Source organism: Dryas octopetala, chromosome 3, assembly GCF_963921425.1.
Source record: "Dryas octopetala chromosome 3, drDryOcto1.1, whole genome shotgun sequence".
Taxonomy (NCBI): domain Eukaryota; kingdom Viridiplantae; phylum Streptophyta; class Magnoliopsida; order Rosales; family Rosaceae; genus Dryas; species Dryas octopetala.
Genome location: NC_141368.1, coordinates 25,945,515 through 25,966,710, shown reverse-complemented (window position 1 = coordinate 25,966,710; position 21,196 = coordinate 25,945,515). Strand labels below are relative to the sequence as shown.

Below are 21,196 nucleotides of genomic sequence, written 5' to 3'. Positions count from 1 at the left end.
ATAAAAAATATTGAAGAAACTAAATTATATAGTAGGTTTCATATGATATAAGATGAATATAATGCGCGCTGGAGGCAAATACTGTTAAATAAAATTAGTACAATAAATAAATGAAATTAGTATATTCTTTATACTCTATAAATCTATAATCTATACGCTAAATCCTAATACTAAACCATATATACTCTATATACCCTAATACTCTTTATACTCTATAATCTATACAGTAAATTTTATATATGCTATAATCTATACTCTATATTGTTTAGGATATGGTATAAGATATTAGAGTTTAGGCCTTTTATGATATTTTTAATTATTTTTTTATATAAAAATATATTAGGTTTAAAAACAATTAAACGAAATCCCAAACATTTTTTTTTTCTTTCTAATTGCTCAAAGGCCCCAAACCCTAATCAATCCTAAATTTTATTTTTTTTTCATTTTTTCATTTTTTTTTCTTTTATTTCTTTTCTTTTTTTTTTTTTTTTTTTTTTTTTTCTTTCCTTCCTTTTCCCCATAACTCTCCACTTCTCCAGTCATCTTCCCTCTCAATCTCTCATTACTTCATTAGTCAACTTTTTTTTCTCTTTCCCTTAGTCAGTCACTCCATGAGATCCTTCCCTCTCTGATCTCTTCTCTCTCCTCCCTCTCCCTCTTCCTCTCCCTCCCCGCTCTCCCTATCTTCTCTCTGCGCGCCGATCTCTTCTCTCCCCGCGCAGATCTCTTCTCTCTCCCCGACAACGAGGCTGGCTCTCCTTTTCCTCCCATCTCTCCCTCTGGTCGCTACCTCCACTACAAGAAAGAAAAAACACTTTGGGCGACAAACTAATTTTGTCGCCCAAAGTCCAATTTCGTCACCCAAGATTTTGGGCGACAAAATCAGTTCGTCGAGACTTTGGTTGCCCAAACCATGATGCCCCAGACTTTGGGCGACGAAATTTCGTTCGTCTCCTGAAGAGAGTTTGGGCGACAGACATATTATTCCTTTCCCAAAGTACGTTTAGGCGGCGGAATTGTTCGTCACCTAAACATATTTATTTTTTAAATTTTTTTTAAAATTTATTTAGATTATATATTTGAATTTAATATTAAAAAACAATCTTTATTCAAAAACTATATAAAACAAAATTAATAAATTTATATATCTAAATATCCATACAAAGTAGGAACAATTTAATACTATATGCAAATATAATCGGTACATACAATCACTAATGGCTCTATAGGTCAGTAGCATCATCGGCACCGGTGGAGGAGTCTGGCATGCACTGGTCAATGTTCGGTGGCAACACAAACCCAGGTACAATCCTGGCCAACTGGCCAAACATCTGCTCCATCTGATGCAACTTACTCGTCTGCTGTGCATATGCCGCTCTCGATTCTTCTAGCTGACCCCTTAACAGCTGCACTTCAATGGATAGGTTGACAAATTCTGCAGATGGCTGTGACGAAGACCCGGCGCTGAAATCACGAACCTGACCTGCTCCCATTCCGCGTATCTCCCTACCACGCCTAACACCCAGTGTCTCCGTCATAATACGAAGACCGGCATCGCGATCGGGGACTGGGATCGACTCCAACGGAGTGTCCGGAGGGTACTGGCTGGCCACCTCCTCCAAATAACTCGCCTTCTTGGCGAGCATCTCAGCCTTCAAAATGTTATACACAAGTTAGAAATTAGGAAATCATATACAAATATAAAAAATTGTAAAATAAAACTAAAATATAAAAAACTAACGTGCTTCGCCATATCCTTGTCGTTGCTGGGTCGGCCATAAACATCCATGTAGTTGTCGAGCTTCGGAAATTGCAAACCAGCCTGAAAAAGAATGTAATGTTGACAAAAACTCAAACAATACTAAGGAATATATATATTAAATTAAATAATGACGCACCTGACGATACGACTCCACTCGGTATGAGAAGGGCATAGAACCACCATGATGATCAATCCTTGCAGGCGCTTTCCGGTTCTTAAGATTGACATTCGACTTCTTCTGTTAAATATTAAGCAAATTGTAAATGCATTAATACATATACGATAAAGAAATAACATAAGAAAAAAAAAATTTTGAAGTCTTAAAATGATAGAACATACCAAAAATTCTGGACTTTGAAAATGAGTGCACAACCACTGCCACTGATCAAGCCGAGATGCCATCTCCGAAGGAGGGCTGGCCAATGCCTCATCTGCCGATCCAAACATGTTATATTCCCTGTGCAGCTCATGCTTCCATTGTGTGTAAACTTTTCTCAATAACTTCTCCATATATTTAGCTACATCGGGATCCTCCATCCGAATGTCATAGTTAACCTGAAAAAAAAAAAAAAAAAATATTAAATTGTTAGGAATGATCAAATTCATCATTTTGTATTAATCGAAATATACTCACTGAAATGGAGCCCATAATGCTCATCTTGATGGCGTCATCAACCTTTTCCCAACTGGGGAAAAGCATAGGACAGTCGGCACGGATAATCGCCCCGACAAAGGAAGTGAAAGTACTATGGACCTCCTTGCTCGGTCGTAGGTGATCTTGCTCAAGAACGATTCGAATCCTCTCGTTGGTCGTGCGCGTGATTCGGGACGCCTTCAACCCTCTACTTATCCCCCTCGTGGTTTTGGTACCTAGAAAAACAAATATAACATATTAATTTCACAGTAATCTTATAACATCTAAATAAAATTAAACCTAAACACAAGTGCTGTGAAAACATTTTTCTTACTCTTTGATGATGAGGCAGTACGAGTGGATGACGCAACATTATCATATACACCATAACGGTGACCACGTCGGGCCCTTCGTGCTGACGGAATCGCAGACCCAGTACTCGATGAGAGATCTGGGGCTATCATCGGGGTCGATTCGCCCTGGACTATGAGGCTGGGTTGTACTGCAGGAGCGGGCTGGGCTGTAGGGGCGGACATATCAAACTTATCAAACATTTCTTTTTGGACTTCGGGCAACCCATCATCTTCATTCATATTATCGCTCTCTGTATCATCCTGATTGACTTCGTGATCAAGCGATGCATATGGATAAGTATCGTTTATTATACCCATCATTTGGTCATTATCATCACCAACAGATTCAGTAGGCTGCAGAATTGTTCGAGCATCCGAGGAAGTCGAAGTATAAACTCTCGGTTCACCATGATAATACCATGTCGTATAGTTGTGTGACATCCCATATTTTACCAAATGAATTCTGACTTCACGCACTGTCTTCCATAACATGTTGTTACAATTCTGGCACGGACACTTTATATTATTCTGAGCATTGACATGTTTCTGTGCAACTTGGATAAATGACTCGATCCCATATAAATATTCATCACTAACACGATTCGTATTATGTATCCACTGTCGGTCCATAATGCCTGTTTCCATATTACACGACAATTAGAAAAAGATTCTTCACCCTTCTTCGTCTCCTTATGCCTTCGGTAAGGGCCCTATTCCATTCGAGAATGCACATATGTGTCGTGGTTGTTGGCTTTCATGACGTAGTTTCGATCTGAGAAAATTTCGGCAGCATCTCCCTATGGTTTCCCAAATGCACGACGTAGATATTTAAAACAAATATCTAGTATGCACTCGAAGAACACATAGGGAGATGTTGCCGAAATTTTCTCAGATCGAAACCACGTCACATGAACCGCTAACCACAACATATAATTGTGCACTCCCAAACTGTCCATGGGTAATTTGGACAATTCAAGAATCATATTGGAGCGCAGTCACGCCCAGCGTCCATGCGCGCGTCCAACAGACTCTCGAAGGGGTCTAAGGTGAATTTAAGTTTAGTGTACAAAGTTATCCACTGATAACTTCGCACGATTAGTTGAATGTACAAAGTTATCGACTGATAACTTCACACAGGCGCTTCGTGCCACATGACCTAACCCAGTATTGGAGGAGTGCTAGACTACGTCATCGGGAATTTTGCAATTACAACTAAATTAAATGTAACATACAAACTAAACTATAATTAATCTAACAATATACATACAAGCATACAAACAAACTATTAAATTTTAGCATTTAAAAACATACAAACTAACTAATCAATTTTATAATTAATTTTAACATACAAACTAATTCACTAAAAAAGTTTAATACAATTATATATGAAACATTAAATACTAAATCATACAAAAACTTAACTAAAAAATAGATTAAACACATACCTCACCAAAAATGCAATTATCCTTCACAATAAATGCAACACTATCCTTCCTTCACCAAAAAAATAAATCATAGTCAAATATTAGCTCAATATCAATCTAAATTCAGATTTCACAACCAAACTACTAAATTAAAAAAATCCACAATATTAACTAATTACCACAAAAATCAGAAATTCCACAACCAATTTATGCAAAATCCACAACAAGTGCAAATTGTTCAATCCTACAAATGAAAAATCCACAATATTAGATAATAAAAAAACATAAAATAATAAAACTTAATTAAAATAACATAAATTGAAAAAAAAAAAAAATTATCGTGAGGGGGAAGGTGGTTTCAGTGAGCTGAGAGGGTGGGGGGGGGGGATGGGTTTCGGTGGGGGTGATTTTCGGGGGAGGGTGGGTTTCGGGGGGGTGGGTTTTCGATGGTGGGGGTGGGGGTGGGTTTCGGGGGGGTGGGTTTACGGTGCAAGGGGTGGGGGTGGGTTTCGGTGAGGGGGAGGGGGAGGGTTTTGGGGGGGTGGGTTTTCAGTGGAAGGGGTGAGTTTCGGTGGGAAGGTGGGTTTCGGGGGGGTGGGTTTTCGGGAAGAGGAAGGAGGGAGGAGGAGGGGGTGGGTTATTGGGATGACGAAGGAAGAAGGAGGGAGGAGGAAGGACGGCGCGCGTGCAGCCGAGATGAGGGAGGAGCAAGAGCTAAGAGAGTTGGGAGAGATGAGTGAAAACTAAAACCCAGGAACTGGTTATACAAATTGAAAGACTTTGGACAACGAACATGATTTCGTCGCCCAAAGCACCTTTAGGCAAGGAATACATGATATCGTCGCCCAAAGTCGTTGACTTTAGGCCACCGTTTCATCCCGCCAAAATTTTAGACTTTGGACGACGACTCCAAAGGTATATTTCGTCGCCTAAACACAATTTCTGTATGAACCATGGTCGTTCATACGTTCGAGCTCCGATACCAAACTTCTACATCTTCAATTGACCTAATTTTTTGGAAGAATGATCTTTGAGTGGGAAACTAATAAATGAACGGTTCGGATCATTGAAAACACGATCGACATTTGAGGTTGTACATATAAATGAACGGTTTTTACACTTAAAAGAATAAAATTCTATTAAATCTTTCGTTGAAACCTTGTAGCTTCAATAATTGTGAAGACCACAACGTGATTATCATGATCAGAGCCATTCATCATATACGTTCATACTCAAAGATCAACCCTGAAAAAAAGGAGCTCAATCGGAGTTCATCTACCCGTTTGATTATTTTTATAAGAATCACGATCGTTCATACACCCTAAACGCCAAACCTAATTTCTACATCTCCAACTGAGATAATTTTTTGCATGGATGATCTTTGAGTGAGGCACTAAGAAATGATCGGTTCGGATCGTTAAAAACATAATAGAAAAGTGATCTTCTACATACAAATACACTTGAAGAGTATAATTTTATAGTTTTTTCGTTGAAACTTTGTCGATTCAACAATTGTGAAGACTACAATGTAATTTCAACGATCGGAGCCGTTCATTTTATTCGTTTATACTCAAAGATCATCCCTGCAAAAAATCGGCCAAATCGGAATTCATCTACTCCATCAATTAGTATTAGCAAATTCTTGATCGTTCATATATTCGAATACCGTTACATAACTTTTACATCTCCAATAATCTTAATTTTTTGCAATGCTGATCTTTCAATGAGGAATTAAAAATTGAACGGTTCAGATAATTTGAAACACGATTGCATTGTATGAATAACATACATATAATTGTACAAAAAAAAAAAAAAAAGGAATGAGACTTTGGGCGAGGAACATACAAAATTCCTCGCCCAAAATAGCTTTGGGCGACGAAACATACTGTCACCCAACGTACCTTTGGGCGACGAACACACACATTGCTCGCCCAAAGACATGTTGGGCGACGAAAGATATTCCTCGCCCAAAGTACTTTGGGCGACGAAACATGTTCTTCGCCCAAAGTACTTTGGGCAAGGATAATTTATATTCCTCGCCCAAATTACTTTGTGCGAGGAACATGTATATTCATCGCCCAAAGTCTCTTTGGACGACGAAATTTGTTGTCTCCCAAAGTACGTTTGGGCGAGAAATACGTATGTTCCTCGCCCAAAGTTACTTTGGGCGAGGAACATGCACATCCTCGCCCAATTTATTTGTCAACTAACATTTTTGGCGCGTAAGTTTAGGCGACGAAATTATGTCGTTGCCCAAAGTGTATTTAGGCGAGGAACATAGTATTCATCGCCCAAAATAACTTTGGGATATATGACATTAGGCGACAAATTTTATTGTTCGTCGCCCAAAGTTATTTTGAGCAACGAATAGAGATTCGTCGCCCAAATATGTTTTTCTTGTAGTGCTCCCTAGCTCAAGCCGAAAATTTTGGCGGAATTTCGAGAATTTCGGAAAATTTTGGCCAAATTTTTCGAAATATGTTTAATATGGTGTTAAAATTTTCATGCTCCTAAAAATCAAAATTTAACACCTTATTTATCACTAACAAAAAAAAAAAAAAAAGACTTATGACCATATGCAAAAAAAGCTGAAAGGCAACCGCCACCACCTAGCCCCAATGGCGTTGGTAGCTTGGCCGAAAATGGCCAGAATTGGGCGGCAACCGCCACTCAAAAATCACAAAAACTCACCCAATTCGACAACTGGGAAATGGGCTTCGAGGGTTTCAATTGGGCAGAACCACGAACAAAACCACCCAACATGCCGCCATAAGAGGCAGAAATACCTGAAAAACACAATTTCATTTTGGGTTGACCATTAGGGGTTCTAGAGTTAGAATCAACATAAAATCAACACCAAAACATCCCCAAGGCCGGCAGTGAAAGGAGAACCCTCAGAGGCACTATTCACCAGAAAGTCAAACCCCGAAAAACTCATTTAAATCAACAAGAAACTATGAGTTTTGAAGCCCAAGGGGAGAAGCACCCACCTGAAATCGGGTCCAGAAGCCGCCGAGAATGGCCGGAATCGGTGAAAGAATCTGGCGGTACAGCTGGGCTTCCGAGCTGATTTAGGAACACAGGGTGGCTGGCCGGCTCAAAAAAATGAGGAATTAGCTCAAAGGAGTACTAAAAAAGGTGCTAACGGCAGTGGGACTCCTGCGGGTAATGAGAAGCTTAAAAAATGAAGCCCATTTCTTAGAAATCCCACTATAGTAATGCCAATAAAAATAGAAAATGAGAGATCCAAAGTAATGAGAAAATGACTTGTAAATGTGAGGCTATAAGGTATCATACCCTGGGGATTATGAAATGACGAAAAAGAGAGGAACACGTCGGTGGTCTTTGGGTCGCCAGAACACTGCCCAGACAGCTGGGCTCGGTGGAGGCCGGTTGCACACACAGTGAAGGTCGAGCGAGAGAGTGCGGGATAGAGAAATGAAAAAGTGCTGCTATTTTGCACACACCTTCTTTTCTTTTCTTCTTTTTTTTTTTTTTTTTTTTTTTGGCACACCCTCGTCAATTTATTTTGTGAAATTACTTAATTGACACAAAAAATCTTAAGAGATAACCCACATCATTTGAAAAAAAAAAAAAAAAAAAAAAAAACTCTCCTTACACTTTCCAAACCCAACACTCTTAAACCACAACTACACACTCCACCCTCAACCTCACCTCCAACCATAACCAAAACACCCCACCCATGACCCCACTTCCATCCCAAAATTGCCGACACTCACCTCCCGCCGTCAACCCACCTTCATTACCGCCATGCATCATCTCTCCACCATAGCCATTGGAAGTTGGAGGCATGCCATAACCTAAAATTTTTGGATTTGAATGTAGATCTAATGCTTTCTTATCTAATTTCAATTGGTTAATCAATCTTAATACTTTTTTCATCTGTTTGCGATGATTTGGAGTGAGGTTTTTTAGAGTGCAAGAGTGAATTTTTTGGTTATTCATTTTCGGATTCGCAGGTCATTCGGCACTGGTCTGCTGAACATTTCGGTTTCTTTCGGTAGTAAACTGTCGAACCTTTCAGTTTCGTTCGGTAGTAAGCTGTCGAACGAAATTGAAAGGTTCGACATCTTACTACCGAATGAAACCGAAATGTTCGATAGACCAGTGCTGAACGACCTGTGAAACCCTATAACCCAAACTCGAAATTTCAATCTTGAAACCCAGAAAACCCGCACTCCAAATTATCTCAAATAGAAAAAAATAGGTCTTGGGATGGATTAACCAATTTAAATTTGATAAAAAAACTTAGATTTGCATATAAATCAAAATAATTTAGCTTAAGGCATAACTATGGGTTGATAACAATGGCTATGATGTTGTAATAAGGTGGTGAGACCACCAACGGCGGATTGACAGTAGTGAGTTGACGGCGACTTCGACGGCTGAGTTGACGGCCGTGGTGACGGCTCCGATGATGATGTTGGTATACAGGGGTGTGTTCTTGGCTAGGATCAGGTGGGTGTGAGGTTGGAGGTAGGGGTGTGTATTGTCTAAAAGGGTTGAGTGGGTGTGTATTGTTTGAATGGATTGGGTGGGTGTGTAAGAGAAATTTGGTAACATTAATGAGATTTTGGATATTTTGATAATGAGAGGGGTGTGTTAAAGAAAAATTTTATATTTTAAAAGATAGTAGAATGTGTGTAAGAGAAAAGTGTATGCAAAAAGAAAAAAAATGGTGTGCAAATAGCAGCTCTCAATGAAAATGAGGGGGAGATGAGGGAGGGGCTGGGTGAGAGAGATGAGAGAGAAAGAGAGGAGAGGCAGAGAGAGATGAGCTGATGGGGGAAGTAGGAGGGCTGAGGCTAGATGGTGGTGGGATGGGCAGGGCTGGGTTGGCGTGGTGCAGGGTAGCAGTTGGGTTGGGTCTCCAACCCCTTTTTTTTTCTTTTTTAATTTTTAAAATTCATTTAATTTAATTTTTTTAATTATTTTATAGAGGAATATACTTTTACCCTTGAAATTGGTCATGTGTTTGGCACATGATCAATTTTTAACAGAAATGCTAACGGAAATGACAGAATATTCTTGATTGAACTGTAAGTGAAAGTGGAGTCTTTAATTGGAACACTTTAAAGTCACATTCTCAATTGCGAATAAGTGTAAATGTCATATCTTTTTACTCCAATTTTCCCTTCTTAGTTCTTCGCATTCCAAAATTACCATATTTCTTTGTTCTATAAGATTTTGTTCAACTCTCTTTTATCTTTGTGTCATTTCTCTGCACTACCTTTCTTTGATAATCTCTTTCAATTTCTTTGTTTCATGTCTACGGAACAAGCCATTAGTCATGGCAGTTGCGTTGGGTAAGAACAACACCAATGGAATGCTCAAGCAGTTGGAAATCAAGTTGCTGTTAGTCAATGTTGTGCTTGATGACGCCAAGGAGAAGCAGATCAGAAGCCCACGGTGAGGAAGTGGCTTGACGAGCTTAAAGATGTTGCCTATGCTGCAGGGGATGTTCTGGATGAGATCAACACTGAAGCACTACGCCGCAAGCTGGAGGAGGGTACTGATTCTGGGAGCAGTAGCAGCACAAGCAGTTGGGTGCGCAACCTTTTCTATTCCACTTTGCTCGAAAAATTTGACAAAACTGTCGATCCAAAGATACAGGAAATTCTTGGCAGATTAGATCTTATTCTAAGCCAAAATGATGTGCTTGGTTTGAAAGAAGGTGTTCAAGATAGATGAAAAGCAAGAACGCGTGAAAGTTCTTCTCTGTTAGAAGATTCCAGTGTGTACGAAAGGGATGCAGACAGAGAGACCAGCATTCAATTACTACGATCTGATGATGCAACTGATGATAAGATAAGCGTGATTCCTATTATGGGTATGGGCAGCATGGGAAAGACAACTTCTGCTCAGCTTGTATACAACGATGAGAGAGTAAAGACACACTTTGACCTCCAAGGATGGGTTTGTGTTTCTGAAGAATATGATATTCTTAGAATAACACAAGCAACTTATAGGTCTATTACTTCACAAACTTGTAGTATCATGGAACTGGATCAACTTCATGTTCAACTAAATGAGGCTTTGATGAAGAAGTTTCTTATTATTCTTGATGACGTTTGGAACAAAGATTATATGGAATGGAATAAATTAAAGCTTCCCTTTGAATTTGGAGCACTTGGGAGTAAGATTTTTGTCACAACACGCAATAAAGGTGTTGCATCTATGATGGGAACTCTTCCAACTCACCATTTGAAGCAAATAACTGAGGAAGATTGCTAGTTGTTTGCAAAAATGCAGGTGTAATTAGTACATATCTAAATCTTGAAGTAATCGGAAGGCAAATTGTTAAAAAGTGTAAAGGCCTTCCTTTAGCTGCAAGAGGGCTTGGTGGTCTCTTACACTCTGAATTAAATCCAAAAGCATGGGACAATATATTGAAGAGTGACATATGAGAGTTGTCAGATGAAGAGAGTAAAATTCTTCCATCGGTTGAGCTACTGTTATCTACCTTCACGTGCACAAGAAAAGAATGGAGGATATGATATTCAGAAATATTCAAGAACTAAACAAGGATCAATGGCTGCTATGTCCTAATCAGAAGAAATAACTGTTCTGTGCAATCAATATTTGCATCTTATATGATGATGGAAATACATTTGAAGCCACATAAATGGAAACAACAATGCCCTAGTTGATGGAGAATGAGGGGAAAAAAACAAGGGATCTGGTTTGATTATGAATTTGACGCTAAATCTATAATCTATGAGAAAATATAAATTTCAAAAGTATGCAAGTTTTACATCTGAAAAGGAGAGTAACATAAGGCCAGTTCTTATTAGAAGTACATAAAAAGAAAGAACTGAAAAAATATTGAATCCTTTACATAAACATCACTTACAAGAGAAAGCGCTGTAAATATGGTCAGCACCCAATCTCCATTTCCATCAGAATGTGACAGATGGCCATGGTGCAACTTCTCTACTCTCATCAAAAGAAATAAAGCAATGGTTAGTGGTGCTAAACTCCATTTCCACTCCTTACAACTGTACTTTTGCATTGATGCCCCTGTTCTCTCATTGTTATGTTGAACTCAAAACTTTCTTGCCAAAATTCATGTATCACACAAAATATAATATCATAAAACACTAATGTGTTCTTTTTGGGTCTTAGTATTACCATTACTAATAATGAATTCGATTGTTTTTCCATAAAGGCAATAATCCAGGGGGAAAAAAAATTTACAATATCTTAATAAATCCAATGAATACCCAAAGAGTACCTTGGAATTTCTTACATATACTTTGCGTACAATGGACTAACATGTATATGGAATCTGGATAACCTGTCGTAGATGCTTAGACATGACTAAAGCAGCATTGCTCTGCAATGCACTAACTAAACCCGTTCTGACACCAATTGAAACAAAAGATTTTCCATTAGATACAGAAACCATGCCAGCACTGAGGCTTCACTACGTATTCACCCAAGGAACGTAGCATTAGTTTTCACTGTAAACCTCCGGACCCCTTAAACCAGATTGTGATGGTGCAGGAGGTGTTTCATCAGTCTGAGAATTCCACTGAAAAAAGAAAGAAAGCAAAACTCTTGTTACAAGCTAGCGTCACCATCTATGCAGAATTTCTTTGAGGGTTTTTGAGTAATTGGAGCATCACCTGGATACTAGAAGGCACAGCCTGGTTGGAAGTTACACACCATACCGGCTTAAGGCTTTACTTAAACTTGGCATTACATTATATGCTTGATATGATCTTCTAAGTTCAATAATAGAACCCACCTGGACAATTAACAGTCAGCAATAGGCAGCACATTTTTATAACTACATTGAGTTTAATTACCATCCAAAATTTCAACACAACCAAAAACAAGAGCATGCTATAGTAGTAGAGCTTCTAGAAAAAGTGGTGAACTCAGCATTTCAGAACTCATACTCGGTATTGTACTTACTATTATTAGGACTGATGTCAACCCTATTGCAAATCCCGCATTGATATTGCGTAAATAATGATCAAGTATGCTTGATGTTGTTGCCAAGATACTTAACAATACGCCACCTCCAGAATTTCCCCCACAGGACAGCAAAAAGCAAGCAAATAAATTCAATGAGGGCCACTGAAAAAGGAATTAGGTCAAAATGAAAGGTAGACAAAATAAAGGGAGAATTATACCCCAAAAACGTGTCGATGCCTGAATCTTTGTGAGGTATTCAATTGTAGCCTTCCCAGGTTTTATATTTGGTATCCTGGCTCCCATCTTATTTAAGTAATCAGCAATTTCCTTGGGCAAGTTGGCCTGGACAGGCATTACTGATTAAACACTAGCAAACTATAAAACAAAGGGGAAAGCAATGTGAATCTAGAATAATCATATATTTCTATATAAAGTCAGAAGAAACTTACAATGTCAAATATATTGAATAAAAAGACAAAAAACGCATATATTGAGTAGTACACCCAAGGCCCTGCACCAACAGAAGTTTCAGGGTTCAATATCTCCTTAACATGCTCCCAGAAAGGCGAACCAAGAAGACTGCCAATAAACCACACTATCAGAAAGTTGTAATGGTAAACTTCAAAAAGAAACAAAAAAGTTCAGTTAGAATCTCAAGGCACATTTTTTGGATCGGCAATGATTGAGTTATTGAGGAATGAGCAACTCAATGCAAAATAAAACCAACCATATAAGAAGCCTTTGACTATTTTAAAGACAGAGACAATGGGTTCTCATCTAAAAGATGCAAAAATGCGGCCAAATAATTAGTTGTGACCTTGCAAGAATGCTGGGAAATGCCAAGAGATACGTAGTGGTGAGGACAGGCTGCATTCCTGATGGATTAATGGTAAAAGGGATATAGGGCTCCACTTCAGTAATAGGCGAGTCATCTCTGTCCAAAACACAGAAGACCAGAAATAGTGTCAGCAAAAAGCTTTATCAAAGCATACCTTTTTTTAATGCTCAAATTATAGAAGCTATAGTGTATGGTTTGAATGGAATCTTCAGTTGATAGTTGATACCAAGATTAGTTTATAAGCAATACATGCTATACATCTAACATTAGTATATAGAACAACCACCTTCATAATCAATTAAACCACATAATGTAGGAAAAAAAATAAGAAGCCCCATGATAGAGAAAACGTATGCATTGTGCACTTCCTATCACTAGAAATGATCATTAAGCATTAAAATAGTGAAAATTGTATTACCTTGCAGAAGAAGCAAGCTTAAAACCATAGTACTGCAACTTGATCTTCCTGCAACCTTCAGTTACCACAACTGCCCACATAGTGACTATAGTGAAAACCCCCAATACTGCAAATAAGTATGGTCCCAAACTAACAGAACTTCCTGCAATATATAAAAAGCTTGGAATCAGTAAGCTTGCATCAAACTTGAAGTTAAATGAGAGTCACCGAATACTAATGATAGCATTAACAAAGATACAGAATAATACCTACATTTGATAGAATAGTAACTTTTCCTAATAAAGGGAAAATTAATGGCACTCATTGCAACACATACCTGAGAGCTGTGACAACATTTTGTATAATGTCTCTGTGTAGCCGATCAATATTTGCACACATATAATTAGAGATGAACCTTGACCTGAAATATGCATTACCAGTCAGAGAAGATAGAGAGTATAATCCCATAAATGATGGAGATAAAAGAATGAGCAAACAGGCAAACAAAGAGGAATAAACAGATCAACCACAACAAGCAACAACATATGTCTTTATTTGAGCCTATGCATTCAATACACAACAAGCATATCTGAGTGATACTATGATCTAAAAGCCTGAAGTGGCAACAATACAGAATTCTGGGAAATGTTAGCAAATATGATAGTCATGCCAAATTGCCAATCAAGTAACCAACATGTCAACTTACCAAATCCAGATTCTGAGATGGTATCACAGATCCACGTCATTGCCATTGCACCACAGACCAATAACATAGTTGTCACCATCACATGCTTAACCCTGCAAAATCCCGAAATTATAATAAAGCAAACTCCTTCCAATAGATAAATATCATCTAGGCAAAAGTAGCTGCCTCACATATATAACTTACCAACTAATTAAAAAGAACAAGAGATCTATGGGTTCAGGATCATATATGTTGAACATAATGGTAAACGTTAACAAGGCCATGCAATTTTAATTAAATAAAAAAGAAAAATAACCATGCTAAGTGCATGGTGGAAATGAGAACCTAGGCAGCTACATCTATAAGATCTTTTGATTGAAAATTGTCAGAAGATTTTACATCCACATTATAATTATTTGAAATCGGAGCTTATTGTTGAAAATGAAGATATACTTGCCACATTACCTCTGGCTAGCCGCATAGATTGAATATGGAAGTGAATAACAAGAAAGTATCACAGCCTCCAATATTGCAAAGCCAAGAGACATCCACCATCTTGAATAGACAGAAAAACTCACAGGGTTCACAATCTTGAGAAAAAAAAAATGATTCAAAGCAAAATTCGGTATAAAATTGTGCAACAAGAACTTGGCTCACTGCTTGAGATAAATAACTAGACACACATATAACTCTTAATCTTCTCATGACCATCTAAGCCTTCTTTCCGCAGCTTTACTAGGGAGGGAACAACATGACAGAACACCTGTACATCAAGTTTTTTCAATATATAAATTGAATTTCAAATTATGTATACTTCGATGAAGACTGAAGAAAGAAAGCTGTAAGAAATATTCATTAAATTAAACATAAATAAACTAAACTAGTTGAAGAATAGCAGTAAACCTGCATAATAATTGATGCTATAATTTGAGGACTGATTCCAAGCTGGAAGAAGGACATTTTAAGCTCTGCTGCAAAATCGCCAAGTTCATCTGCCAGAGACGACACGAATGAATCTCTCCCCATAACAGATTCAACATCAAACAGCTAGTAAACATGTAGGAATCTCAAATGTCAACAATACAAAGTTTTATTTGTATGCCCACATATGTATGACAATCACTAACCAACGGATCCCGAGACAAAGCTGAGGTAATCTTGAGGTATCAACCTTCTATCAAATCCAGGCAGAGGAATGAAATAACCAACGCGACTAATTACAATTAGTACTGCTGTCACAAACAACCTCCGTCGAATCTCGCTCTTGAAGAACGATTCAGCAGCATTATTAATGACTGAACTAAAGCGCACAAAATTCAGAAACCGGTTTCTGAACATCAGAGGTCTGGCCTGCTCAGTCTCGGAGTTATCAACACCATCTGATTTGAGAATTTCTGCTCCATCATTCGGCCTTGGTGGATCAAATTCAAGATTTAGAGATTCTGCAGCTGTAGCTTCAACATTCATATAATCATTTCGGAACTCGTTTGAGAACTTAGCTGAGACTCTTCCGTTTGCTTTGGACGATAAATTTCTGTTTAGCAACACAAAATTTCTTCTGCTTGAAAGTATCGGATTCGTCTTAAGAGAAACATGGTTGGTTTTAACAAATGGCGGACAACAAATTCGAATATCACAACCTAAAATTGCACCTGCAAAGTCAGACAAGAGTTTCAGATAAGCAAAAATGAACAGAAGTTTCATCTAAAGCTAGAACATTCACTCAACCCAAAATGAACACGATAGCTCTTTCGATACATAAAATTTACTGGATTAAGTTACCAAACAACGAAACCTAATGATTTTCAGAATTTTCTATTCTTTGTTTTTTGAATTTTTGATTCGGAAACGAAAGGATAACTGACCTCGAATTTTTGAGGGCGTTGTGGGGAAGTGTTGGGGACGGAAGCGTTGCGAGCTGAGAGGAGTGGCTTCCATGGCGGGACTTGGAAGAATACTCAGAGAAAGCAGCGGGACTGTAATTTGGTCCTTTAAGCTAAAAAAAGGCTCACCTTTAACGGTAATAAATGCCGGGGTGAGCACGGTACGAATAACCGACCCAAAAACGGCAAACCGCCGACCGAACCGACAAGCTCGAGACTGAGACGGAGACGCCGGAGAGAGAGACTCGCGACGGAGACAGAGATATGAGACAGAGAGACGAGAGAAAGAGAGGGATACAGAGGAGAGAGAGGGATAGAGAGATGAGAAAGAGAGAAATATCCGAGGCGCTGCCTATTTTCCTTCGGGTCCTGTGGTAAATTGGTAATTAATCACATTTTGTTATAAAATAAAAAGAAATATAGAGAGAACATAAGAAAGAATTGGAGAGAAATTAAAGTATCTTCTCATTTACATAAGCCCTCTATTTATAGGTAGCCACATAATTAATGATATTTACAACACTTCCTCTTGGATGTCCATTGAATATGACAATTGCCTCATTAAAAACCTTACTAGCCAAAGCCCTATGGGAAAAAGACTAACTAAGGAAAAGAGTACAATTTTTATGTGTTTCTGATAACTACGATGTGCGCGCGACACTGCCTCATTAAAACCTTGCCAGGAAAACTCAATGGGACAAAAAAAACCTTAGATGAAGGAAAAAGAGTACAATGCTTGATGGCACACTCCCTTTGATGCTGATATATTTCTCTAATCAGTGAAGGTTGCCTCGTTAAAACCTTGCTTGAAAAACCTAATAGGACAAAACCAAAGCAAAGGAAAAAGAGTGCAACTTTTGCAATATCATTGATACTATGTTGGATGCGCTTTGCCTCATTAAAACCTTACTAGAAAAAACACGATGGGACAAAAACCTAGTCGAAGGGAAAAGAGTACAACACGCAAAATGATTGGATGCTCTCCATGATAACAACAAGCTTTAATTTGACTGGCTCAATAATCCAGCAAATAATGATATCTCACATCCCATCTTCTAGAGAGTGGAGTTTGACAATGCCTGTATGAACATGGCTTCCATACTATCAGGGGTTATATGTTTGTCATCATATGTTGAAATCCTGTTGAGATTTGAGCAATACAAACAAAATATAATTCCACTAAATAAAGTGGTTAGAAACAATTATCTCTAAAAGAGATGAATTATTATGAAAATACTTTGAGTATTGGAAAAATTATATGACACAATCATCGATACTATATTCGGTCTACTACATTGTGTTTAAGTTGAATAAGGCACATTAAGATATGGTGCTTCTGGACCAAAAATCTTTCTTACATCTTCCTTAGGAAACAAGTAATCATTCTTAGTGTCAATAGATTGAATAACCGTTGAGCATAAGAATTTCACTAGTGCAGTACTCGATTTGCAGCTCAAGACACTATTTTCATTTCCTAAGGTCATTTATATCAAATCCAATATTCAAGCATTTAATAATCTTATAAGCTCTTCAGGAGCCTCAATTAATTCATAACTGCTTTCAAAAGTTTGAATATATTGCAACAATTTCCGAATTCGGGTTCTAATCAAAGTACTCAATAAGGCAATTTTGATCATATTTATAGTGTTCAGGTTGAATACATACTTTGAGCTTTAGGCTCTTTCAATCCTTCAAGGATTTGCTTCAAGCACATAATATTTTATGGCACTTTCAATTTGGGATTTGACTTAGTAATTTGTCCTATATCTTGTAGGAAATCGCTTTTGGCGATATGCTTCAGGCATTTCATAATCTTTAAGGTTTTTCTCCATATGCAATGAACACATTAAATTTACCAAATTTGTTAAAATGCAGTTGCATCTATAACAGGAGAATATATAACCACAATCTCATGTTTCTTTAGAGAAACCTTGTACTATTATAAATAGTGATTTTGTTCACTTTATTTCAAACACTCTATAACCTTCAGGGTTAACATCTTTGGTGTATGAACTATAAGTTCTCATTATTCCATGTTTATAATGATGTTCAATTCTACTGGAATTGCCCCTTTCCAGTTTGGCCAATCATTTAATTTTGTCGACATTTATAGTAAACGTGGTTCCACATTATTATAACCCATGATGATATTTAATAGCTACCATAGACAAAACACATCATCAATATATCAACGATCTCACAATTCTCATTTGCATGTATTAGATATAAATATATATATATATATATCTTTGTAATTGGTACACATGCCTCTTCAGGGGCTTTTATAGTCTCTTCAGTGACTGTCATCTTTTCTAGGATGATTTGTGTACAGAATGTGGATCTTTAAATTTAATTAATTGGGCTTGTATGGACTATTTCATATACTCTCCACTTCTGGGGAGCTAAACTTTGGAACTTATAGATTTTTCACGCTTCAGGCGTGCAATAAACCATTTTCCGCCAAATTGATAGACTACCATGTTAGGACATCAATCCATGTTGATATATATAAAACTTCCATATGTGACTTTGCAATTTTGTTGTATATATATGCATCTAGCTTTCAAATAAATGCAGTAACTAGATTTGCATTATCATTCATATCTTATTCTCATATTGAATGGTATGAAAAATACTAGTATATGCATATTATGCTATTTCACGCCGTTCTTCTGGAACGATCATTTCTCCCCTTAATGGCGGAAAAATTTTCATAAGTGCATATATAAAAATCAATAGAGTGAGTGGTTATACAAACTCAAATGCTTATATAACTTCAGGTTATATAAGGACGAAACATAATTAAGTTTGCAATGCACATGCATGTAGGTATATGAAACTTTTGGTTTCAAATAATTTTTTTAACATCTAACTTCAGATTATAATGTGAATCAATAAATTAATTATGAACAACTATGAACATATACGCCATATATGTTCTAAATTGAAGCTATGAAACTTTTAAGTTCATTAAAAGCCATGAAACTTCAAGTTTCTATACAAAATATAAGCAGAACTTCAGGTTTTTAAATTTTGTTAAAGTATAGAACTATAAGCTTATATGAATAAAGGCTTCCGGCTTAATCTAAAGTTAATCAAAAACTTCAGGGTTATAAGAAAAAAATTATGGAGTTGTAAAAAATTTGAGTTCTAAATCATGGAATGATAGATCAGAGAACTTCTTGTTCAATTTGATTCTATAACATAGAGCATGAAAATCAAGGAACTTCAGGTTCTGACTTGATTAAGTAATGCACATTGAACTACACATTTAATCAATCATAAGAACATTAAGTTCTATCACATCTCCAATTTTCATCCACTTCTAATAAAGAAACAAAAAATTAAAGAACTTCAGGTTCTTATTTGACTTTTTAATGTAGAACTACATGTTCTGATCCTATATTTCATGAATTTCAAATTTCTCAGGTTTTAAGTAAAACCAAGGAATAAAGAACTTCACATTGTATGCGTTAGAATATCAATTTCTTTATAAGTTTGATCCCTCCGTTCCGTGATAGGAAGCATAAATAAAGTATAGATCAAATATCGATTTAGAACTTCAGGCTCTATATAAAGAAAATGACATAGTCAATTAGTGTACATAAGAAATATAATTATGTACAACATATAAATTTATAGAAATGAACTTCTGGTTCAATCAATATTGGCAAAATACCAATAATATGTTCCTATGTATTTCCCAAAACCTCGAATTTGGAGTAGGTTAGAACTTCGGGTTCTAAATATTTGCTCTTCAAAAGTCATAACATGAACATCATGTCCATTTTAACATATTTCTGAAACTTCAGGTTTCAGATTTAAAACATGGACTTAAATTTAATTTGTAAACTTCTGAGTCTAAAATGTTCGAGTTTTGAACTTCAGGTTCATATATATTTAGACTTCAAGTCCTTATTTCTTTTATGTATGTACTATGTTAGAACTTCTGGTTCTTAACAAGATTCATATATTTTGAACTTCAAGCCAAAATAAATTGCTCAAAACTTCAGGTTGAGGCTGCATTAATTAGAATTTCAAGTTCAAAATGATATCTATACTCGAAGCTTCAGGTTCGATGTTTAGGACTACAGGTCCATATAAAAAGAATGATGAAATTCTGCATAGCTAAGAATTAAAATAAGGAATTAAATAGAACAATCGCAATAGTAAAACATAACAATAAGGAAACTTCTAGTTCCAATAAAAGAAATCAAAAAACATTGAACTTCTGGTTCCATTGATTGTAGTAAATGTGAAGATCTTCTGGCCTTCAATAATGGATAAGAATTGAGACACTTTGCACTCATTCAATTGTATAAGAATTGAGTCAGACAATATAAATCCAGAGATTAAGGAAATTAATTACATAACAATATAACATTAGTTCATACTTCATGAAACCAAGTTACCAACACACTTCTAAACTTCTTCAAGTAGACTGGCAGAGGCATTGGCAGTCTGGCAGTGGCAATGTGGCATTGGACAGTTGGCAGTGGCACTCTCAACTTCTTGAACCTTGACTTAATGCTACACCTACATAGAAAGATGGCAAAAAAAAAAAAAAAAAAAAAAATCCAACAAAATACATAAGAACAACTTCCAAAACATACTGAAACACATAATTAAAATACATTAACAGTATAACAAGTACAACATATATTAGTCTTACATGCTTCCATTTCTTCAACTTCCTTGTAGAAAGTAGCTCTTCATCAGTTGTTCCTTGTAAAAGTCAAACTCATTGATCTGCCCTAAGCCAATCACTAGTACACACAAGTGCCTCTACATTTCAGGAGTCAAGGAAGCCCTAAAAGGATCCACAACCCTCATGCCTAGGTTAAATGCATTCTCACTAGCAACACTTGAACTTGGGATAACAAAGATATCCTTGGTAATTTTTGAAAGGATTGGATATTTAGATTGGCTACACTTCCACCAATCCAACAACTTGAAACTTTGGTTCAATGGGGACTCAAAAGGATCAGATAGGTATTTATCCATTTCATCGGATATCTCCATAAGTTGCTCCTTCTTCCTTTTAGCCATAAGCTCCCTTACCAACAAAGATTGAGCATCGATCATCACAATCAGCCAACTCATTGTCACCACCTTCTTGGAAATCGTACAAACTTTGAGTCCCAACATTAACTAATAGCAGCCCCTCTATACTATGTATGCAAGCATTTTTTTATAAACCCACAAATCTCCTGTATTTCACAAGGAGTTGATCCTAGATTTCTAAAACTTATTTTCACCTTATGGAGCTTATATCT

The 21,196-nt window shown here is 36.9% G+C and overlaps 2 protein-coding genes and 1 pseudogene across 9 annotated transcripts; 1 reads left to right on the top strand and 2 right to left on the bottom strand.

Moving 5' to 3' along the window:
- Window positions 1–1,121: 1,121 nt before the first annotated feature.
- Window positions 1,122–7,623, bottom strand: LOC147292072 (uncharacterized). 8 transcript variants are annotated; one of them, XM_086237639.1, is made up of 11 exons: window positions 7,471–7,623; window positions 7,164–7,349; window positions 6,865–6,959; window positions 4,353–4,417; window positions 4,195–4,243; window positions 2,731–3,384; window positions 2,397–2,632; window positions 2,102–2,317; window positions 1,899–2,000; window positions 1,742–1,822; window positions 1,122–1,652 (listed from the first exon to the last, which is right to left on the bottom strand). In XM_086237639.1, exons 6-11 carry the CDS (start codon window positions 3,377–3,379, stop codon window positions 1,224–1,226), a joined length of 1,713 nt encoding a protein of 570 aa, XP_086093765.1. In that variant the 5' UTR covers window positions 3,380–3,384; window positions 4,195–4,243; window positions 4,353–4,417; window positions 6,865–6,959; window positions 7,164–7,349; window positions 7,471–7,623; the 3' UTR covers window positions 1,122–1,223. The 8 variants fall into 8 exon arrangements, with proteins under 8 accessions (XP_086093765.1, XP_086093764.1, XP_086093767.1 ...); XM_086237638.1 differs by having other exon boundaries at window positions 7,164–7,332; XM_086237641.1 differs by having other exon boundaries at window positions 7,164–7,261.
- A 1,861-nt stretch (window positions 7,624–9,484) lies between these two features.
- LOC147292071 (putative disease resistance RPP13-like protein 1 pseudogene) lies at window positions 9,485–10,428 on the top strand (annotated as a pseudogene).
- Window positions 10,429–11,373: 945 nt separating this feature from the next.
- SCY2 (SecY protein transport family protein) lies at window positions 11,374–16,226 on the bottom strand. Its single transcript, XM_086236444.1, has 14 exons — window positions 15,903–16,226; window positions 15,165–15,689; window positions 14,941–15,029; window positions 14,721–14,800; window positions 14,503–14,592; window positions 14,059–14,150; window positions 13,690–13,773; window positions 13,374–13,515; window positions 12,935–13,051; window positions 12,567–12,696; window positions 12,336–12,459; window positions 12,115–12,221; window positions 11,823–11,944; window positions 11,374–11,728 (listed from the first exon to the last, which is right to left on the bottom strand). Exons 1-13 carry the CDS (start codon window positions 15,973–15,975, stop codon window positions 11,855–11,857), a joined length of 1,743 nt encoding a protein of 580 aa, XP_086092570.1. The 5' UTR covers window positions 15,976–16,226; the 3' UTR covers window positions 11,374–11,728; window positions 11,823–11,854.
- Between the last annotated feature and the right edge of the window lie 4,970 nt (window positions 16,227–21,196).

What these genes read in the sequence shown, in the direction of transcription:
- LOC147292072 (XM_086237639.1), bottom strand. Translation starts at nt 3,379, where the DNA reads ATGGACCGACAGTGGATACATAATACGAATCGTGTTAGTGATGAATAT. An exon ending in TACTGCCTCATCATCAAAGA is followed by an intron (nt 2,633 to 2,730) that starts GTAAGAAAAATG and finishes TTGTTTTTCTAG; the next exon opens with GTACCAAAACCACGAGGGGG. An exon ending in ACAAGGATATGGCGAAGCAC is followed by an intron (nt 1,653 to 1,741) that starts GTTAGTTTTTTA and finishes AACATTTTGAAG; the next exon opens with GCTGAGATGCTCGCCAAGAA.
- SCY2 (XM_086236444.1), bottom strand. Translation starts at nt 15,975, where the DNA reads ATGGAAGCCACTCCTCTCAGCTCGCAACGCTTCCGTCCCCAACACTTC. An exon ending in GAGAAGATTAAGAGTTATAT is followed by an intron (nt 14,593 to 14,720) that starts GTGTGTCTAGTT and finishes TGTCTATTCAAG; the next exon opens with ATGGTGGATGTCTCTTGGCT. An exon ending in TGACATCAGTCCTAATAATA is followed by an intron (nt 11,945 to 12,114) that starts GTAAGTACAATA and finishes TTAATTGTCCAG; the next exon opens with GTGGGTTCTATTATTGAACT.